Source organism: Vicugna pacos, chromosome 12, assembly GCF_048564905.1.
Source record: "Vicugna pacos chromosome 12, VicPac4, whole genome shotgun sequence".
NCBI classification, from domain to species: Eukaryota; Metazoa; Chordata; class Mammalia; order Artiodactyla; family Camelidae; genus Vicugna; species Vicugna pacos.
Genome location: NC_132998.1, coordinates 11,460,944 through 11,480,602, shown reverse-complemented (window position 1 = coordinate 11,480,602; position 19,659 = coordinate 11,460,944). Strand labels below are relative to the sequence as shown.

Genomic DNA, 19,659 nt, shown 5'->3' with positions numbered 1-19,659 from the left:
TTCCTTTTTAAAGACAGTCACAGAGAGAATAGATAACTTGTTCAGGGTCACATGGGTAGTGAATGATGAACTCAAGTTTTGGACCCAGGCAGGTTGACTTGAGCACTTAGCCACTTTTCCAAGTGGCCTCCCTTCCAAGACCTCCTGGAGTTGTCCTGGAATGACCACGTCGCTTTTTTCAGTTGCTCATATTGTCATCGTAGTAGCAACAACCAGCATTTTTTTGGCCTCTACAGTTTGCAAATCATCTTCACATACATTATTTCCCTTGATCTTAACGTCACTCCTGTGAGGTTTGCAGCTACATACAGGATGGAGACCCCCAACTCCCCCATCTCTGTGTCTTTATTCCTGGAAGTCTTTAAAGTTTTGTCATTACAGAGCTGCGAGAAGACCAAGAGATTGTAATCTTTTTCTTCTCCCCTCTCAAATATATTAGACCCTTTTTCCTAAAGGAGCTCTCTCTACAGACCTTCTGCTTCTTTCCAGGTCATAGAACCCTGTATGTGGGGGTCCGGATGCCACTGGGCCGGCAGAGCCATCGGCACCACCGAACCCACGGCCAGAAGCACCGGAGGCGAGGGCGGGGCAAAGGAGCCAGCCAGGGGGAGGAAGGCTCGGAGGCCCTGGCCCATGGTAACGCCCTCGCACCCTCAGGAGAGGGTGGGTGTCCACGGTGGGAGGCCTGGCAAGGCTGGGGAGATGTGTGGTGTGGGCATCGGGAAGGTGGTCCTGATTATCTAGCCCTTCTGTAGACTTTCCCAGCCTGCTTCCAAGAAGAAGATATGCCTCTAAGAATCAAAAATATCTTCCCGAAAACTTCAAAGTTCAGGCCCCCAAAAATCCATATCACAGAATGTGAAATCATTTTCTAAAAACTTAGCCATTCTTTGTGATCAAATTTGTCAGATTGTCAGTTTCTAGTGGATTTTCTTTAAGTGATGTTACTTGATGATTTTTGCCTCCCATGAAACTGCTTCCAAAGAATAGCTTTTTTTTTTTTCTGGGGATAAAGGAATCTTTCTGATCTGAGTTTGATCTGATTGTGCTCTATATGTTCCTGAGATTGAGAGGCCCCCAGGTGTGCTAAGTATGGCAGAAGGCTATTTCTGTTATAAGTTGAGGCTGGGAGCAGACCTTTCTCTGTGGCTGAATTTCCAGACACACCATCTCAGCGTGTTCAGTTCATTCTTGGCACTGAGGAAGATGAGGAGCATGTGCCTCACGACCTGTTCACAGAGCTGGATGAGATCTGTCTGAAAGAGGGAGAAGATGCCGAGTGGAAGGAGACAGCCAGGTGAGGCCCTAAAATAACCTGGGTCAAGATTTGCTTGGGTAGCAAATGTGTACCTTTCAGCAAGTGACAGGCCTGCCTGCCTTTCATATTTCTTCATGGGAGAGGTGATGACTGATGGTCCAGGTTCTTCTGTGGGAAGTCTTGGTGCTGGCCTCTTTGTGATGTCTCTGGAAACACCTACGCCAGTTGACTTGAACCCAGAATTGATGACCGAAATACAGAACATTTAGGGGTTCCTCTCTCATTTGTTTGGGGCCCGGAGTGGTTCATGGGCACTTGAGGTTCTAAGTCTGGCTTAGAAGATGCCTGATGGGGCCACTTTGGTTTAGACCCAGCCCAGCAGACAGCATAGGTCCAGCCTTTTCCTGCAGGTGAACCATAGTATCATTTGGGTTTCAATTTACTGGAAGTTCCAGAATTTTTGAGACATCCAGTGGACAGTCTAATTTCATAGAGACCTCTGGGATTATGGCCAGCCTGACAGTGGGCTTCCCTGGATTAATTGTGGAATGACTATGCTTATCTGAGACTCAAACCCCAGAAAAGCCCTCAGATTAATCAGGCCGTGTCTAGGGCTCCTGTAGTAACTGATGAGTGAGCCTTATGGGCGATACAAAGCCGGCATGCCTGAGACTCAGGGAGAGAGGTGAGGAGGCTCCAGCTCTCGTTGGAGCAGTTCTTCCTGGATGCCTGCTGCGTCTGTGGATGTTTTCTGTGGGTAGAGACGATTAAAGAAGCCAGACAACCTCATACCAAACAAAAGGCAATTCGTCTTATCATTCTGGCTTTGCAAACTTTTGAAGGTCACTCCGGTAGGTTTTTTTTTCTTAAAGAAAAATATAGTCATTAATGTGATTTGTCAGTGTATTCAAATGATGTACATTAGATCTATTTTGTACATTGTACAGGTAATGTGTGCCCATGATAGAAAATTAGAAAATAAAGATAAGCAAAAAGAAGGTGAAAATTATGTGAAATCCTACTATCCCAGGCATAGTGAGGAATATAACATTTGGTGTCTTATTCAAGTGTGTGTTTGTATTTTAAATTTTTCTTTAAATAAAGGTAGAATCAGACTCAACGCAATTTTGCACTGTTTCATAACCTGCTTTTTCCGCTTCCCAACGTACCCTGAACACATGGATTAGACTTCAGTGTTCAATATGATTATTCAGATATCTTTCTCTGTGGCTTACATTAAAAACTGTCTCCTGAAATTCCTCATTTTCTGTCTTTGGCATCTGGCTGTTTGTGATGCTTTCAGGTGGCTGAAGTTTGAAGAGGATGTCGAGGACGGGGGAGAACGCTGGAGCAAGCCTTACGTGGCGACCCTATCACTGCACAGTCTCTTTGAGCTCAGGAGCTGCCTTATCAATGGGACGGTCCTCCTGGATATGCGAGCAAATAGCATAGAAGAAATTTCAGGTGAGCTGAGGTGAGGGAAAACAGAGGAACGCTGGTGCCAGCTAAGGAGTGTGGGGTAACCCCTTATGCCTGCATGCAGAGACCTGGGCCAGGGCAGCCGCATCCTACCCAGGTCAGGGGAAGCATCCAGTTCCCTGGGCCAAGGGCAAGGCTGGCTCAAGTATGGCTAGATGAGACTTTTACTCCAAGTTCAATTTAATTCGCAAACATTCCCTGGAGGTGCTCTCTGCCAGGTACCGAGGGCGAGATTAGGGTGCACTACCTGCTTTGCAGGGCCCAGTGCAGAATGAAAATGTGGGCCTACGAGGGCCCTACAGAGCTTCTTCCTTTCTTCCATGGTCTCTCTCTTGACTTGTCATGCTGTTTTATATTTGCTATTTCATTTCATGCATAATAAAGAAAAATTCAAAATGAAAAAAAAGTGTGGGGTAGAGGAAAGAAGAAAGTGACTGTGTGTCCTTGGGCAAGTCACTTACCTTCCTGACTGCAGTGTCCTCAGCTGTGGGATGGGTTTCAAACTAAGAAATTGCTCTACCTGTTTCACAGGCTTATTATTGAATTCAAGTGACATGGTGTGTGGTCCTCCGTTCTCCTGTTCATTCCACAAACGTATTTTGTGGGGGAAATAGCCAGAGCAATTAAATAAGTACAACAACAGAGCTCTGGTTTGGTAATAATGAAAGAAAAGGGCAACCAGAAGCTGTGCAGAGAAAAGGGGGTTAGAGTTTAAAAAAGATTTTAAAATATGGCAGCCAGGGAGGACGCAAAAGAAATTGAGCCAAAGGACCCCGACTTCTTCAGCAAGATGTGAAGAGGAGACGTCTGCTGGAGTCTCCCAGGACGGTTGAGTGGTCAGTCATTATGTTTGGGGAACAGAGTTTGAGAAATACGTGGGTGCATGTGAAGATTTTCCTCAGCTTGGCTCTGTTTGGCTGGACAGGTTAACTAAAGATTGCTCCAAACTTTTCTGTGTTTGAAGTATCCAAGTAATTCTGCCCCTCTAGGGTCACATGGGGACCCCAGGAGGGGTCAGCAGCACTGATGAGATCTTGTGTCATCTCTGAAGGCTCTAGGGGATAGTTACTCCTTGCTTCTTTCAGTTTCTAGCTTATAGTGGCTGTAGGTGTCCCTTGGCTCATGACTGCATAACTCCAACTTGCCTCTGTCTTCACCTGGACTTCTTATCTACATCTCTTATAAAGATATTTGCCAGTGTCATCCAAGATGATCTCATCTTGAGATCCTTAATTCCATCTGCAAAGACCCTTTTTACAAGTAAGATCACGTTCACAGGTTCTGGGGGATTAGTACCTAGATATATCTTTTGAGGGGTCCATCATTCAACCCACTACAAAGTCAAGAGGGGAGAGAGTTTCAATTCATCAGTGTCAAATGCTGTAGAGAGGTCAGGTTAGATAAGGACTAGAAACATCCAACAGATTTAACAACTGGAAGTCGTTGATGATTTTACCGAAAGCAATTTCATTGAGGTGGCCAAATTGCAGGGGTCTGAGGAATTTTTCTTTTGAGAATTTTAAGTGGAGAGAGAGAGAGAGAGGGCGAGGGAAAGAGCGAGAGTGCAGTAGATAAAGGGACGTCTGGAGTGGACATTCTTCTTTTTTTCCCCAAGATGAAGGATCCTGAAATGTTTATAATACGGGGCAATCAATCAATTTAACCAGTCAGTATGAAGGTTAAAGACAGAGAAACATGGATCTTTGGCTTGAATGTTTGAAAAAGATGTTCTTTATTGCTTTTAGCAGTTGGGTAGTCATGGGTGGAATTAGAGTTGAGAACAGGTTGGAATTTGGGGGAGGCAGGGGAGGGGTAGGTATGTAGTATTGAAGTGAAACTGCTGTGGTTCTTCACATTAGATACCTGAGGTGTTCATGTTAGTGATAAGATTGAACAAACAGAGTCAAGTGTTTACTGTGAATTAACACTTTATATATATTATCTCAATAATTTTTCTTGACAACCTTCTAAGGTAGGTGATAATATTAGCTCCATGTTACAGATGAGGAAACCGAGGCACAGAGAGGTTATGTAACTTGCCCAAGATCACACAGCTAGAAAGTGGTAGAAATGGGGTAGAATTTGGGCCTTTAGCTCTAGAACCCACACAGTTGACTGCTGTGCTGACTGCCTCTTAATAGCAGGTATTGGAATTTTTTTTCCCCTCAACTCTGCTGGGCTTGGCAGGTAAAGGTTGATGCTTGTGATAATTGGGGCGCTTAATCAGGAATAACTTAATTATTCTTATACAGTCAACCTTCAAACAGTCATTTGGAGTTCTACAGTCATAGTTTCTCGTGACAATCACAGCAATTTAAAAATCTCGGAGGAAGGGAATGTAGAGGAACTTTGACAGATGACAGAACCAAATAGTAATATTGTGGGCTTTTGAATCAGATACTCTTGGGTTTGAATCCCAGCTCTGCAACTTACTAAATGTGAGACCTTGGGGAATGTTGTAGCGTTTGGGCCTCAGTTTCCTAGTCTATAAACTTGTTATAATATAGAGTTTTTGTAAGGATTAGATTAGATAGTTATGTAAAAAGTTCTTAGTATAGTTCCTGGCATATATTAAGTGCTCAATAGTTTCTATTTCTAATAATAATGATTTTTCACATGAGTAAAATCTAACATGTCACAGCTGCTGTCATCAAATAGCTCTTTGAGGCACTGAAGCAGAAATTGTACTTCAGTGACCCTGGTAGAACTGCTTCCCCCTACCCCTTGCCCCTTACCCCTCACCCCACCTGACCTTGGCCTCTTTGGGTTCACTGATAATCAGTGTGAGTGTTCATGTAAGTACCTGCTTTCCAGACCTGATCCTGGACCAGCAAGAACTGTTCAGTGACCTGAATGACAGCATGAGGGTTAAAGTACGAGAAGCCCTTCTCAAAAAGCACCATCATCAGAATGAAAAGAAGAGAAATAACCTCATCCCCATTGTCCGTTCCTTTGCTGAAGTGGGCAAGAAGCAGTCTGATCCACATTTAATGGATAAACATGGTAAGACTATTAGGAGTCGGGGTTTTCTCTTTTTATTAATAAGACATTTGGGAACTAGTTGGCGATGGTAAGTTACTAGAGGGTAGGAGCTTTATTTCTCTAATATGCTTTCATACTCACTTAGATACAGTCCTTTCAGGTGTTTGGCAAGATGGGTGGCAAGACTGGTGACCATCTATCTCTTGTGGCATTAGGAATACGTGCCTCAGATCTCAGTGGACCCCAGGGGAGAGGTTTGTGCCCCCCAAATGGCTTCAGAACTGATGTGGCTTTGGGAGATGGCCACACTGGGGGATAATTTGGGGCCAGAGAAGGTTAACTGGAGCTTTTTTTTTTTTTTTAACAGACGTACTGGTGATTGAACGCAGGACCTTACACATGCTAAGCATGTACTCTACCACTGCACTGCTATCCATACCCCACCTGGAGCTTTTTAGGAGTAAACAAATGTCTTGGATTAGGGAGACAAAATGCAGTAGTATAGACTCCTGGGCCAGACTTCTAGGCTTGAGATTCTAGCTTCACCTCTAGCAAAGAATGTGACCTTGGGTGACCTCCTAAACACCTTTAAGTCTTACTTTCTCTGTAAAATAAGGATAATAATAAGATCTTCTCTGTCAGTTTATTGTGAGGCTTCAGTTAATCCATGTCAAGCTCTTTGCCAGGTGCATAGTGAATTGTAAACATTTGGTGAATTTCAGCTGCTGGTTGGTTTCCTTTCCTGCGGCCAGGAGGAGCCTAATCTACACTGGGCTCTTGGTCCCCACACTCACTGACCCACAGTGTGCAGGGAGCAGGCCTGGGAATCCATGTATTTGAAAAGTTCTCCATAGACGTTTCTGATGTGCCCTTCTGATTAAGGATTACTGCCCCAGTAGAGGAAGAAAAGAGGATCACCACTGGTTCAGGAAGAGGGTGAGGAGTAGAGAGACCTCTGTTCCTTTATCACTAACTAGTAGGTAAGGAGCTAGCTAGCTGTGTGTGGGGCCGAGCTTCCTAGTCCTCTTCACATCTTCTCCATGTGGAATCTGCACGAGATGGTTGTCGCCAACCGATGACGGGTGGGCTGCTTCAAAGCAGGAAAAGGGCAGACTCAGAGAATTCTGTTTGATTTTCTCCAAATAGGTCAAACCGTGTCTCCTCAGTCCATTCCAACTACAAATCTAGAAGTGAAAAATGGTGTGAATTGTGAACACAGTCCTGTGGATTTAAGCAAGGTGAGCAGAGACATAGGTGTCTGTCTCATGGAACCCTGGGTCTAGTTGCTGGAAGCTGGGTAAGCTTGGTATTTCAACACCCCTTCTCCAGAACCAGGGCCCCTTCTGCAGAGAAGGAGGCCCATCTGCTCATGTCTTCCTTTTCCAACCCAGATGACACCGACCGGCCACTGATAATTCTCCCTGACGCACACCTCCTGGTTTTTCAGGATTACTTTTTGGTACCCACTCTCCAGCAGCTCCTTCTTCCTCCAAGGCTTTTGCCAAAACCATATTTTTGCTACTGTCTCCTAAAACTACTTTGTGGCTGGAACTCTTCTTGGGGACTGTGACTTTGGTGTCCGGAGCCTCTTGCAGGAGCAGGGCCTCCCTGCAGCTTTGAGTTCAAGCCCTGATCTCCCTGTTGCCAGCCTTCCCTTACTCTGTTCTCTCCCTGACACTGTCTTTCCAAAACATGGAGAGTGTTGTGTCACTTCTCAGCCCATGAGGCTCCCTGAAACCCCAGACAAAGCATGTCAGTATTTAAAAATGGAAATAATTTGACTCAGAGCTTCAAAAACATGATGTAATGGAATTCTTTGAGGAAGCATGATGTAATGGAATTCAAATCAGAGACCCTGGATTTAAATTCTCTCTCTTAGAAGCTCTGTCTTCTTGGGCAAGTCAACTTTACCTCTCTGGGTCTCAGTAGCTTCTTTTTGATTTTATTATTTTATTATTTTAAATGTTACTTTTATTTATTTATTTATTTATTTATTTATTTATTTATTTAAAGGAGGTACTAGGGATTGAACCCAGGACCCTGTACATGCTAAGCACATGTTCTATGAACTGAGCTATGCCCCCTCCCCTATACTTCTTTCTTTTTAAAAAAAAATGGGGCAAATGCAACCTACGTTGTCCACATCACAGAATTATTGTAAGGATCAGGTGAAATAGTACAAGAAGTGTGTGTGAAGTGATTGCATGTCGTATGAATATAAGGTCTGAGGAGGGTGATGGATGTGTGAAGTGACAGCTCCCAAGTTGTCTTTTGGATTTTCAGGTGGACCTTCACTTTATGAAAAAAATCCCCACTGGGGCAGAGGCCTCGAATGTCCTGGTTGGAGAGGTGGACACGCTGGACCGCCCCATCGTTGCCTTTGTGAGGCTGTCTCCGGCCGTCCTTCTGTCAGGCCTGACGGAAGTGCCCATCCCAACAAGGTAAAGACCAGGACCGCAAAGCTCAGTGTGTTCCGTCCAATGTACATGTTTGTGTGAACTCTGGAAAAGAAACCAGCTCATGCCAAAATTTAGGATTAATTAATTTGGGGAATGCTGTTTAAAACTCAGCAGAGATCTCAGGAAACTGGGGTATATTTGATTAACCTCTGGGTGGAAGAGTTGTAAGACTTTGAACCTATGACTGCACAGTTCCTGTGGCCTTGGAACTGGAGAACCAAAGAGCGTTCAAAGGGCGTAGCGAGGGCCCCTCACTTTTTATGATGGGAAGCCTGACTCACTCCTTGAGTTCTGCAGAGCCATAGCTCAGGGCGACATCTCTGAGCAGAGCTATTGATGTCTCTTTCCACAGTTCTGGCAGGATTTGTATGGTTTGCAAGTATGTCCACATTTGTTCAAAAGGCTATTCATGCACTCTGAAGGTGATGTGTCAGGTGATTCAGAGCCCCGTTAATTATAGAGTATTCAGATGTCTGGGACATGGTTTAGACTCCTCCACAGGGCTTGATCATTTCAACTTCCTTATCCCTCTCCTCTCCCTATCATTTTCTTATTAGAGAAATGAATGAAATTCAGATAACCTTGAATTTGCACTACAATGCCATGTTTTGAAAAAGCGTCCTTTCTGTAGCAAGGAATTGTGTCTATGGCAACCCTGAGAATTATAAGCACACTATTGAATGGAGTCATACAAATAGCGTCCAATGTCTGTAGTAGAGCTGTTAAGTCAAGGCTACTCATACGGCTCCATCATTAGTCTGTCTCCTTTTACTGAAAGTAATGTGATGATTTCTGTTTGATAAGAGAGAGAAATGTTCCACTGTTTAGAGAGGAGCCAGATGCTACTTCTTTATGTTTACTTACATAATTTCATCCTCTGTGTGTGTTGCCAGATTTTTGTTTATCCTGTTGGGTCCGGTAGGGAAAGGTCAGCAGTACCATGAGATTGGCAGATCCATGGCCACCATCATGACAGATGAGGTATGCATCACTTCCGCTTTCCATACATTTATCTCATAAATATTTACTCTGTGCCAGGCAGTGTGCTAGTTGTTGGGGGTAAAATAATTGCAGTATCTTCTGGGAGGCACTTCAGGTCACTTCTCTGACTGTCTATTGTGGGAGGACCAAGCCCTCTGGGGGATTTTTCTTCCTCTGTCATCTCTCCCTTTTTGAATCATCAAGGATGCAGAGAATTCTTTTTCTGAGAAACTTGTTGCCAAGTAGGTTACCTAGAGAGAAAGGTATTAAGGCTGACTCGACTTTCTAGAGAAGATGGTTAATTAAATGCATCCAAGCTATTTACATAAAGAAACCTCATTCCCATTTCATGTAAATGAGACTAGTTAGCATAAGGGTCAGGGGGCTGCTCTTGGGTGCTGTAATGTGAATGTACCAGCGTGACTAGACACTAGTCTGCCATGGTCCTGATCACGCTGCTGCATCCCCTGGTGAGAACTGTGATGCTCAGGTAAGTTGCAAGCAGAGCTTTCAAGACATATGTCTTAGCAGGCAGAGGGAGATAAGGCTGTGTTTTATCAGCTCTCTGATTGGGAGGCTTATTTCATGGAAGACCTTCTTTAGTAATTCCATCCAATTTTCCCAATCATTATGATCAGGAAAAATTTCCCATGCATCTTGGCTTTTGTTGCATTCTTTGAGGAGGTAACAGAATTATAAAGCTTTAGAGTCATGTCTTATCTCTTCCTTTACTAATGGACATAGATTTAATTTTTTGACTTATCTTCAGGTTTCTTTCTTTATCCCTTTATCCATATACTAGTCTAAGTACTAAAGTTATCCACATTTCAGATCCCCGAGACAGAGGTGAAAATCTTTTATCCATTCTTCACCATATCCATTGGTGCTTGTTTTAATTAAAGTGACTTTCAGCTTTCCTGAGGGTTTTTCTTCTCTGTAGATTTTTCATGATGTGGCATACAAGGCAAAAGAGCGAGACGACCTGCTGGCAGGGATTGATGAGTTCCTAGACCAGGTGACGGTGCTGCCTCCAGGGGAGTGGGACCCATCCATTAGGATTGAGCCACCCAAAAACGTCCCTTCCCAGGTAATGTATGCACATGAGCTGGTAGTGGCTTAGTGTCACTTACTGAGTGCCCACCATGGACAAAGCAAAACCATGGGGGTGTGTGCTAAATAAATTGACATGGTTCTGTTTCAGGGCACCTAATGTCAGAACAGTAATAAAATATGAATATGCAGTAACACAGATTGGTTTAGGTGTCATGGGATCAGTTAGGATTACCCTGGGATTTTAATGTTAAGCCAACTTTTGAAGGGTTGATGGGGAATGGCAGAGAGAAGAGAGGAGAATATTTCTTGAGAATATACCATTGAATGAAAAGAACAAATTGTATAGAGAGAGCATAGAGTTCCCCACACTTTTTTCAAGAGGCTAAAGATGGGAGGGAACTGCCACTGTGCACCATTACTAGGTCAGGTGCTTTACGTATGCTAACTCAGTCTTCCTGGCAACATCTCCAAATAGGTATTATTATCCTTGGTTTTACAAATGAGGACTAAGAAAACTATCTTCAAGGTTTTAAGGTAAAGATTATAGAGAGGCAGATTTGAAACTTGAATTCAGGTCATATTTGGTGCCAAAGCCTTCACTTTTCTGTTTTTGGGCAAGGCAGAGTTAGGAGTCAGGTACTAGTGGAGGGAGGAGAAATTGTGTGTGTGTGTGTGTGTATGTTTGTGTTTCAGGAAAGTCAATAAACTGCCCCAAATCAGTGAATGCATTTGAAAGCTACAATAAATACCTGGTATTTGGGGGCTGCTTTTGGATTTTCTCATCACCACTCCCCCCTGTTAGCAGGAAGGACAACATAGATGGCTGACTTTACTAATTTTGTGGTCCTCTGTTAAAAGGAGAAAAGGAAAATGCCTGGAGTCCCAAATGGAAATGTTTGCCATATCGAACCGGAAGCACATGGGGGCCACAGCGGACCAGAGCTTCAGCGCACTGGGCGGTGAGTGCTGGGATGTTTCACATCCAATACTGCTTACTGGGCAGAAATTGTATAAAAGAATGAGTCATCTTCTTTGCTTTCAGTCTTCTTCTCTACATTATCTTTACTGGCTGGGAGTGACTTTTCAAATGGAACCACTGACTAGAAGTATTACGATCATGTCAAATATTGCATTCATTTGTTCAAGTTTCTTAAACCACCTACTATGTTCTTTCTCACCTCCCATCCTTCCCACACATTGTTCCTTCTGATTTGAACACTCGTCCCCTTCCTCATCTCTTGGCTAACTACTCCTTTTCCTTTGTCTCAGCTTCCTTTGGCAAGCCTTCCAGGACTCTCTCTAGAAGAGTTCAGGTGTTCCTGCTATGTGGTGTCACAGCTTTGAGCCTCTGTCCCCTGCCGCCTGCCACCCCCAGCCCCCTGTTGTAGCCCTGATCATACTTTATTATTTCTTGCTTTGTTATCTTTCCTGCCAGAATGTTTGCTGCATAAGGGCAGGGACCCCATTAAATTCCTAGCACCCAGTGCCCTGCACAGAGTAGGCACTCAATTAATATCTGATGAATGAATGAATGAGTGGATGAGTACTTTTAGAATGATGCCTTTTCTGTAGCATGAATGGACAAGGCATGGATAAATATAGAATGGTTATTTTCAGTTAAGAAACCCCTTGGGGTAGGAAAACAGGTACTATTTTAGGTGTGTGTCTCAGAATAGGCAATCTACTTTTCAGGGCCAAGATTTTATGGACAGATGTCCCAGGAGGTGATTCTCTATGGCAGGTAAGGAAAGCAGGTTCCCAGACTAGGAGGCCTTATGTTCTAGGTAGGAAGGTGGTAAAAAAACCAAAAAGGGTAGTATTTGAGGTTGGAGTGGCATCCAGAGGTGTCCCCCAGATCATGGGAGAAGATTGAGACAGTGGCTCTGGCTCTGTAAGTTGTGCTTGTGTCTAAGAAGGATCTTTTGAATGGAAGTTCTCAGGACAGGACTCAGATGATGGAAAGGACGTTTTAATGTTCTCTACTCTATTGCTTTCACCTTATTTTTTCCCTCCTTGCTTGAAATTGTTTTCCTTATTTCTCTATGCAATGGAAACTCAGGATTTTTTGCTTGTATGTTTGTTTGTTTTTTGAAATGTGGAGAGAGATTTATTTTTCCACTTTTGGAAATTCAGGGAGAGGACAGGAGAGGAGACTGAGAAGCAGGAGAGAATGACACTTAACTAGCAGTGTCCTGATGGGGAGAATGTTTCCTGCTTGGAGAAAAGTATTAGAGGGTGGGGAGAGATAAAGAGGCTGTGGGGAGGGATCCCTGGAGCAGAGGAAGACCCCTTTGATGGAAGGTGTCACTGAAAAGAGGGAGCAACCTCCAAGAGTAAGTTTCACATTTTCTTGAAAGTCGGAATAGGTTTGAACTGGGTAGGGAGGCCTGGTACTGAGAAGCCGTTCAAAGGAAGCATCTGTCTTTAGAATAGTTTCCAGGATTGAGGCTGTCTGAGAGGAGGTGGTATTTTTTAAGGGGAATGGTCTTGGGTATGGGTTTGATAGAACTTTAGAGTTATGATTTATCCTTTTGAATATAATGGGTACCATACCTCAGGACTTAAGAGTTTGAAAGTAGTAGAAATGAGGCCAGTAGTTTTTTTCCAAACACATAATCCATGCAGAGGTGAGATTTCATCTTTCTTTTGGTGTGAAAAAGAGGAGAATAAACTTGGGCCCCAGGCCTTTTGAAGTGAGGGGGGGCGCTTATAATCAGTTCCACATGGGGGTTTGGGGCCCCATTAATTTAGATCTTCTCTTGGAAATGGTACCTAATATCCCAAAAGAAAATCCCAGATAGCCAGGACCATGACACACTTAATTGCCAACCCCAAGTACCTTTACTCACAAATTCAAATGGGGTTTGAGGAAGTTCTCCTGTAATGTTGTATGAGGAACTCCTGGAATTGACACAGCTGAAAGGAAGGGTCATCTGGACTTAAAGCCTCATTCTGCTTAGTGTGTGAGATGTGGCCTCTTCCTGAGCTCCAGAAGTTTTCCTCAGAGCCCTTAGTAAAAGACCTTAAGACACATGACCTTCCTCCCCTTGTCACCTTTTAGGCCAGGTGACCTAATGCGCATATCAGGGATCATAGTTCATGCCAACTCTGGCCCTTTTCCCAATCTCAAATTATGTAGGGTGAACATGAACCTTGCCCTGCAGATGGACATTCTAGAATTTCCTGGACCTTCCTGGACTGCACAGACTAAAACTGCATTAGCCTAGGTGTTATAATTCTTCATACCTTCAGCTGTGTCTCTTTGAGATAGCACACCACCTGGGGATGTTATCACCGTTGGATGGAGAGGTATTTAAGATATGGTAATGTAGGCTCTAAGAAGGTGGGAAAGGAGACAAAGTTGAAAACAGTCTGCGTTCTGTATTATCTGACCCCCAAGCCAGGGCTGAGACAGTGTCTTGGGCCTTCCTAATGCAGATGTAGGCAGTGGTACCGATGAATTCCCATACGGAACCAAGAGGAAAGTCTGGCCAGAGCCATGCTAGGCCAGAAGCTTCACAGCAGAGAGGATACTCTGGAAGGGGGTTTCCAAGGTAGACCTGTGGACCTCACTGGGGATGCCACTTTGGGGAAGGGTTAATGAAGGAAAGAATCAGGAGCGGCTATCTCGATGGTCCCCTCCCTCCCCAACACTTCAAACAGGTTTCTTCCAAAGCACAGCAGACAAATGGATGGCTGGCCCGTCCCTAAAGCCCTCCTGAGAGGGCTTCCTAAGTCAGTGCTCCAGAGCCTAGTGAGTCTCTATGCGGGTAAGTCCTTTCTTGCATCAGGCTTAAATTCATATCCCTGTGTGCCTCCCCCCCCAGACTTGAATATCAAGAGTAGTGTTGAAGGGGAAGGAAGTCTGAAATGTGGAGAGAAGCATCCATGCCTGATTACTGTCTGTGCTAGATGTGCAGTTATAGTCTGCATGAGAGAGGGATGAGGCTGACTGCGTAAACAATATTTGGAAATCATTTTATTAATTTATAGTTATACCACTGATAAGAGCCTCAGATCTTTTCTCTCCGCTTTCAATCACTGCTAGGCAGACAGATGTCCTCCCTTTCTCTGGCTTCTCATAAATCCATTTCATATAAATCTTTTGCCTGTTACTCACAGATACTCCTCCTTGAAGGCACCTCCCGCATCCAGGAGGACCAATTATGGCAGCAGCATACAGAGAGACTCATTATTGCAAAAGGTTACTCTCCCGGAGTAACACCCTTCATAGGAAGGTCATTGGTGATTGGGAGGCAGTAGTCACATGGTACTAAAGATGCTGTGTTGGCTAAGGACCCAGAAACACTTGAATCTTGCCCCAGACTAATCGCGGCTGCCCACAACGTCCTTGAGGGGCTATCTACCCAGAGGAGAAAGCAAGGCCAAGTGACACTTTATTCCCAACTGTAGCCTTGGTCCCAAACCCTGAGGCAGAACTCTTGTGCTCTTGCGGATAGCTCCTTACCTCAGCTGGATTGGCCAGACAGGCTCTAACCAAAGCGAGTCTCAAGGCTGGCTCTGCCTCTCTCCCCTAATCCCAGACCCAGGTTGTGATGTTACTGCTGTAAGTTGAGGAAGGGTGAATCCCAACTATGCCCACCGAACCAGAGGAAAAGAGCAGGTGGGTAAGATAGAACCTGTCTGCCCGTGCCCGCCTGCCCGCCATTGTACCTGGCTGGACAGGAGGGAGAGCTTTCGAATGGTGGGAGAGAGCTGGCTGGGCCTTCCTCCCTGGCATCCGGGTCCCAGGTCCCGTGGGGCACCTCTAGGCTCCTGGGCAAAGAGAAGGGAAGAGCTAGCCAAGCCTCCTTTCATGAGAGAGTAGCTTGGGTTTTTGTTTTGGCTTTTTATTATAGAAAATTTCAAACATACCAACAAGAAGAGAGGAAAGTAATGAACCTCTCCTATCAAAACTTTGCCAATCTTGTTTCATCCTTTTCTCCCCAACTTAAATTGTTTTGTTTTTATGTTTTCTAGATTATTTTAAGCCAAATCACCAGTATCATGTCATTTCACCTGTGACTACTTCAGCAAGTATCTCTTCAATAAGGACATTAAAAAAATCATGCCATTAAGAAATCTAACAAAATTAACAGTAATTCTTTAAATTGTCTCATGCTCAGTCCATATTCAAGCTTTTTTGATTGTCTTAACAACATCTTTTTAGAGTTCATTTTTTGGCATAGGATCCAGTGGAGGTTTGTATTTAGTTATTCTGTTTCCATTTCTATAACAGCTTGCTCTCCTTTTTTCCCTATGCCATTCATTTGTAGAAGAAACACAGTAATTTGTCCTGTGGAATGCTGAGTGGTTATTTTTGTTACTCACCTGTCAACTTTTACCCTGGTGTGGTGACTCCACTTTTAGGAAAGTACCCCTGTCTGGGCACACTCCTCCTCCTGGTGTCGGACATCTTGCTCTTGGTCTGTGTCATCCTTGGGAAGTGGAGAGGGGTCCTGAAGTCCTGCCACCAAGTCCTGTTGATTCTACCTCCTGATGAGCCCTTGAGTGTACATACTTCTCTTCTTTCCAACCCACTGCCTCCAGTCTTGCCCCACATTCCATCATGACACGCCTGCCAGAGTGATCCTTCCAGAATGCCTGCTCAATTTTGCCGCTTCCCTGTTTATAGTCCTTCAGTACTGACATGCCACTCGGATAAAGTTCCAATTCCTTAAAACAGTTTAGACAACCCTTTGCGACTCAGCTTTTCCGGCATCTCCAGCCTTGTCCATCTCCACACTGTCTTATCCAGCCCTAACTCTCAGCACCTCGAACCCTCCATGCGCTCTCACCTCTAGGTGTCATCCACGCCAGCTCCTCGGCCTCATCTGGCTAACTCCTGGTCCATTCTCAAGTCCCCGCTGACACGCCCCTCCCTGTTCTCTGCTGCCATGGCGCCCTCACAACACTGCCTGTCTCCTGCACGAGACTGTTGGTCCCAGAGAGAAGGGCTGTGTTTGTCTTGCTACTGCTGCATCTGCAGTACCCGGCACAGGGCCTGGCACGGAGTATCTGCTACTACTTGTCAACTGCATGAGTGAATAACTTTGCTAATTTCTCAAGAGGAAGGTGGGTAGTTGTTCAGAGTAGGAAAGTGCATGTGATAGGGGCTTTTTATCTAGAAAGCATATAATAAAACTAACCATTTTACTACTTAGATGGTTTTGTACATTTCCTTCTAACGTTAAGCTCAGAATTTGAAGTTTGAAGCCAATCCTTAGTTTCATGTTAAATTTTGGGAACTTTTTATTGAATGATTAATATGCACACCCAAATTAATCATTTTTTGCTTGGGATAATCATTCAAATTCATGCCCTTGGCTGCAAATGGCCCCAGACAGATCTCTTGTTCTGGGGTCAAATTGAAGCCAAAGTATTACCTCAACACAGAGCACATTTGAGGTGCTTTCAGATGTGTGCTGTTCACATGCTTTCATGGGAGAGGTACTGTGCTAGAGGCCTGTCTGCCGTGTTTCCGCAGGCTCTTTGGGGGCTTGGTGCTGGACATCAAGCGGAAGGCCCCCTGGTACTGGAGCGACTACCGGGATGCACTTAGCTTACAGTGTTTGGCCTCCTTTCTGTTCCTGTACTGTGCCTGCATGTCACCTGTCATCACCTTTGGGGGATTGCTCGGAGAAGCCACCGAGGGGCGCATAGTAAGAAATTTTAACCACTTCTAATGGTCCAAAATGAGAGTAAAAATATGATGGTGGCAGCCAAATCCAGTGGGGGGAAATTCCTTGGGTGAGGACTAAGGAGGTTGGATTCTTTCTACTGAATTACTGTGGTCTTCTGACTTCAGAACAGCCAGCAACACAGTTCTCCCTTTAGAATAGATCCTCTTCTGCTTGACTACCAATTTCTGTAGTTGATTGCCCAGTTGCATTGCCTGTTGCTCCAAGGATGAAAAATGGTATATCAATGTCATTTGAAAATAAGATTTCAGATGTCTCTGTATGACAGCTCGTAGTGTGAATGTGCTTTCTGTGTATATTTACAAATATGGAATTGAGTCATGCAGAACGGGACTTAGTTAAGGAATCATATGTGGATGGATTTGGGCACCTGAATTATCAAAGCAGTATCCATTCACAAGAGTATTAGACTGTGTACACACCACTCTTGCTAAGATAAAATACAAACAAATGACTTGTCGGGCACACAGGAGAGCTGAGTTGGGAATGTATATAAGCTTGCATCACTCACTGCAGATGAGCTGTGGACTCAGTGATTATTTTTTTCCCCTCTCAGAGTGCAATTGAATCCTTGTTTGGAGCCTCCATGACGGGGATTGCCTACTCCTTGTTTGCTGGACAGGCTCTCACCATCCTGGGAAGTACTGGGCCAGTGCTTGTGTTTGAAAAGATTTTGTTCAAATTCTGCAAGTAAGACATTTAGCTTTCTGAAAACTCTTAACTGGATGTGTTATCATGCTGTTAGGGTTGACTGCCAGGGTCCTAGACGAATGTATAAACAGGCCAATATCATCCTGGACTCAAAAAACCAGAAGGAAGAACATCGCTTGGTACGTCCTACTCCTGGGTAGGACCGCGTCTAAAGTAGCAGATCTCCTAGCCACAAAGAGCTTCATTACTGTCCCTCAGACACTACTGAAGTCTTGACTTTTTATCTTTATGAAAACTTTCCCTAATGACTCCAAACTCCTCCATTTCCATTTCAAGTCAGTTTTTAACTTGGCCTCATACTCCCCCTTCACATTCTGATTATTAGTGGTGGGAGTCAACAATGCCCTCATTTCCCTCCTTTTCCTATAAAATCTTTATTTCATTTTGTGTTAGAAGTAGGAGCGCGTGGAAGAAGGGCCACTCCTTGGTCCTAACTGTGAGAATAGAATCTTAATCACTTGGGGCAGTGATGGCAGAAGTGTGTGGGGGACAGCCCTCACCTTCTCCACTTCCTGTGTCCTTGCTGTGGCCAATACCACCAACAAAGCAAATCACAGCTGTCCCAGGACAGCATTTAGGAGTGAAGTGCAGTCAGAATTAGGGACAAACTGGGTTGCACTACTGGAATGGATAATATGAGATGAATTGACCATGTTTCTGACCCATCCGTCCGTGAGTTTTGATGTAGCCTGGTCTTGTTTCAGAGACTACGCTCTTTCGTACCTCTCCCTGCGAGCATGTATCGGACTGTGGACCGCCTTCCTGTGTATTGTCCTTGTGGCAACCGACGCCAGTTCCCTCGTTTGTTACATTACCCGCTTCACTGAAGAAGCATTTGCCTCCCTGATCTGCATTATTTTCATTTATGAAGCAATAGAAAAGCTAATTCACCTGGCGGAGACCTACCCCATCCACATGCACAGCCAGCTGGACCGCCTTAGCCTCTATTAGTAAGTATGCTTTCTGCTTATTTATTATTTTTTTTAATAAATGAAAGGGCCTGAATATAATGGCTGGTGGAGGGTGCCAGGCAGTGCCTGTAGCATCTGTTAAGGAAGGGTCTAGGTGCTCTGGGAAACAGCTCAGACGCAGTTGCGGAGACTTGAGGGGCTGCCAGAGGAGAACAATCAAAGTGATGATGGAGAGAATGGACTAAGAGCGAAACTCAGGGGGACTTGAGAAGTGCTTTCCAGAGCGTGTCTTTTGGGTCCAGGCATTGAGACAAAATTAGGCTGCAAATGTAGCAGGAAGAATTCAAGTTAGCTGTTGGGAAGAACTTTTTGCCAGGACTTGTGAGACCTTGGACCACATCAAGATTCTCTGTAAGTATGTATGGGCTACTCTTAGAAATCATTAGAGAGAGAATATTAAAAATTTCTTACAGACCCACAGTTCTCTTCCTCTGTATCTTAAAGATCTAGAAATCTACTTACTTACCTAGATTTCAACTCAAGAGATTGTATTTTCTTCATGTGTTCAGTATAGTTTGGACCAGATGGAAAAGAGACACAGTATTTGGCTGTGTTTTCAACACTCTAGGAGAGTCTGGTCCTCTAAACATTTCTTCTCTGAAATAGTGTTCTCTAAATTATGACTAAATAGTATTCTTCTCATCCTTTAGCTTCGTACATCAGGTTCCTTCCCTTCTGGCTGTACTGTTCTGATGTGGAAGATCTGGGTGTAAAGTGAACAATTTCAATCTGGAACTGTCTAAGCAGAGAAAGCACACTGCGTAGAGGTGCCTGCCAACTAGCCACAGACACACTTTTCCAGATTCTAGCTATCCATTCATTCACCTTTTAAAAAACCAGAACTTGTAAACATTTTATTAGAATTTAAAAATTATTGTATTACAAAATAACCACTAGGGAGTATAATCTTTGAAGCCTAGTGGATTGTTGATTGGCATTGGAGTTCTGTATTGCCCACTGTGACTGGAGTAAGGTTCATTCTTTGACCTTTTTTTAAATTATACATTTAACAAATATTTGTTGAGCACCTGCTACATGCCAGGCACTGTTTTAGGCTGTGGAAA

The 19,659-nt window shown here is 44.2% G+C and overlaps 1 protein-coding gene across 4 annotated transcripts in view; it reads left to right on the top strand.

Annotated features, from left to right (window-relative positions):
* The window catches only part of SLC4A8 (solute carrier family 4 member 8), a 68,782-nt gene that overhangs the window by 23,588 nt on the left and 25,535 nt on the right, over positions 1-19,659 (top strand). For 2 of the 4 annotated variants that reach the window (XM_072972780.1, XM_072972781.1), the window contains exons 3-14: positions 471-663; positions 1,162-1,297; positions 2,562-2,722; positions 5,552-5,740; positions 6,866-6,957; positions 8,003-8,160; positions 9,072-9,159; positions 10,100-10,246; positions 11,071-11,171; positions 16,700-16,874; positions 17,470-17,603; positions 18,329-18,574. In XM_072972780.1, the coding sequence (XP_072828881.1) occupies positions 471-663; positions 1,162-1,297; positions 2,562-2,722; positions 5,552-5,740; positions 6,866-6,957; positions 8,003-8,160; positions 9,072-9,159; positions 10,100-10,246; positions 11,071-11,171; positions 16,700-16,874; positions 17,470-17,603; positions 18,329-18,574 (1,820 nt within the window). The remainder of the gene's footprint in view (positions 1-470; positions 664-1,161; positions 1,298-2,561; positions 2,723-5,551; positions 5,741-6,865; positions 6,958-8,002; positions 8,161-9,071; positions 9,160-10,099; positions 10,247-11,070; positions 11,172-16,699; positions 16,875-17,469; positions 17,604-18,328; positions 18,575-19,659) is intronic. The other 2 variants (XM_006202992.4, XM_015238130.3) reach the window with 2 other exon arrangements.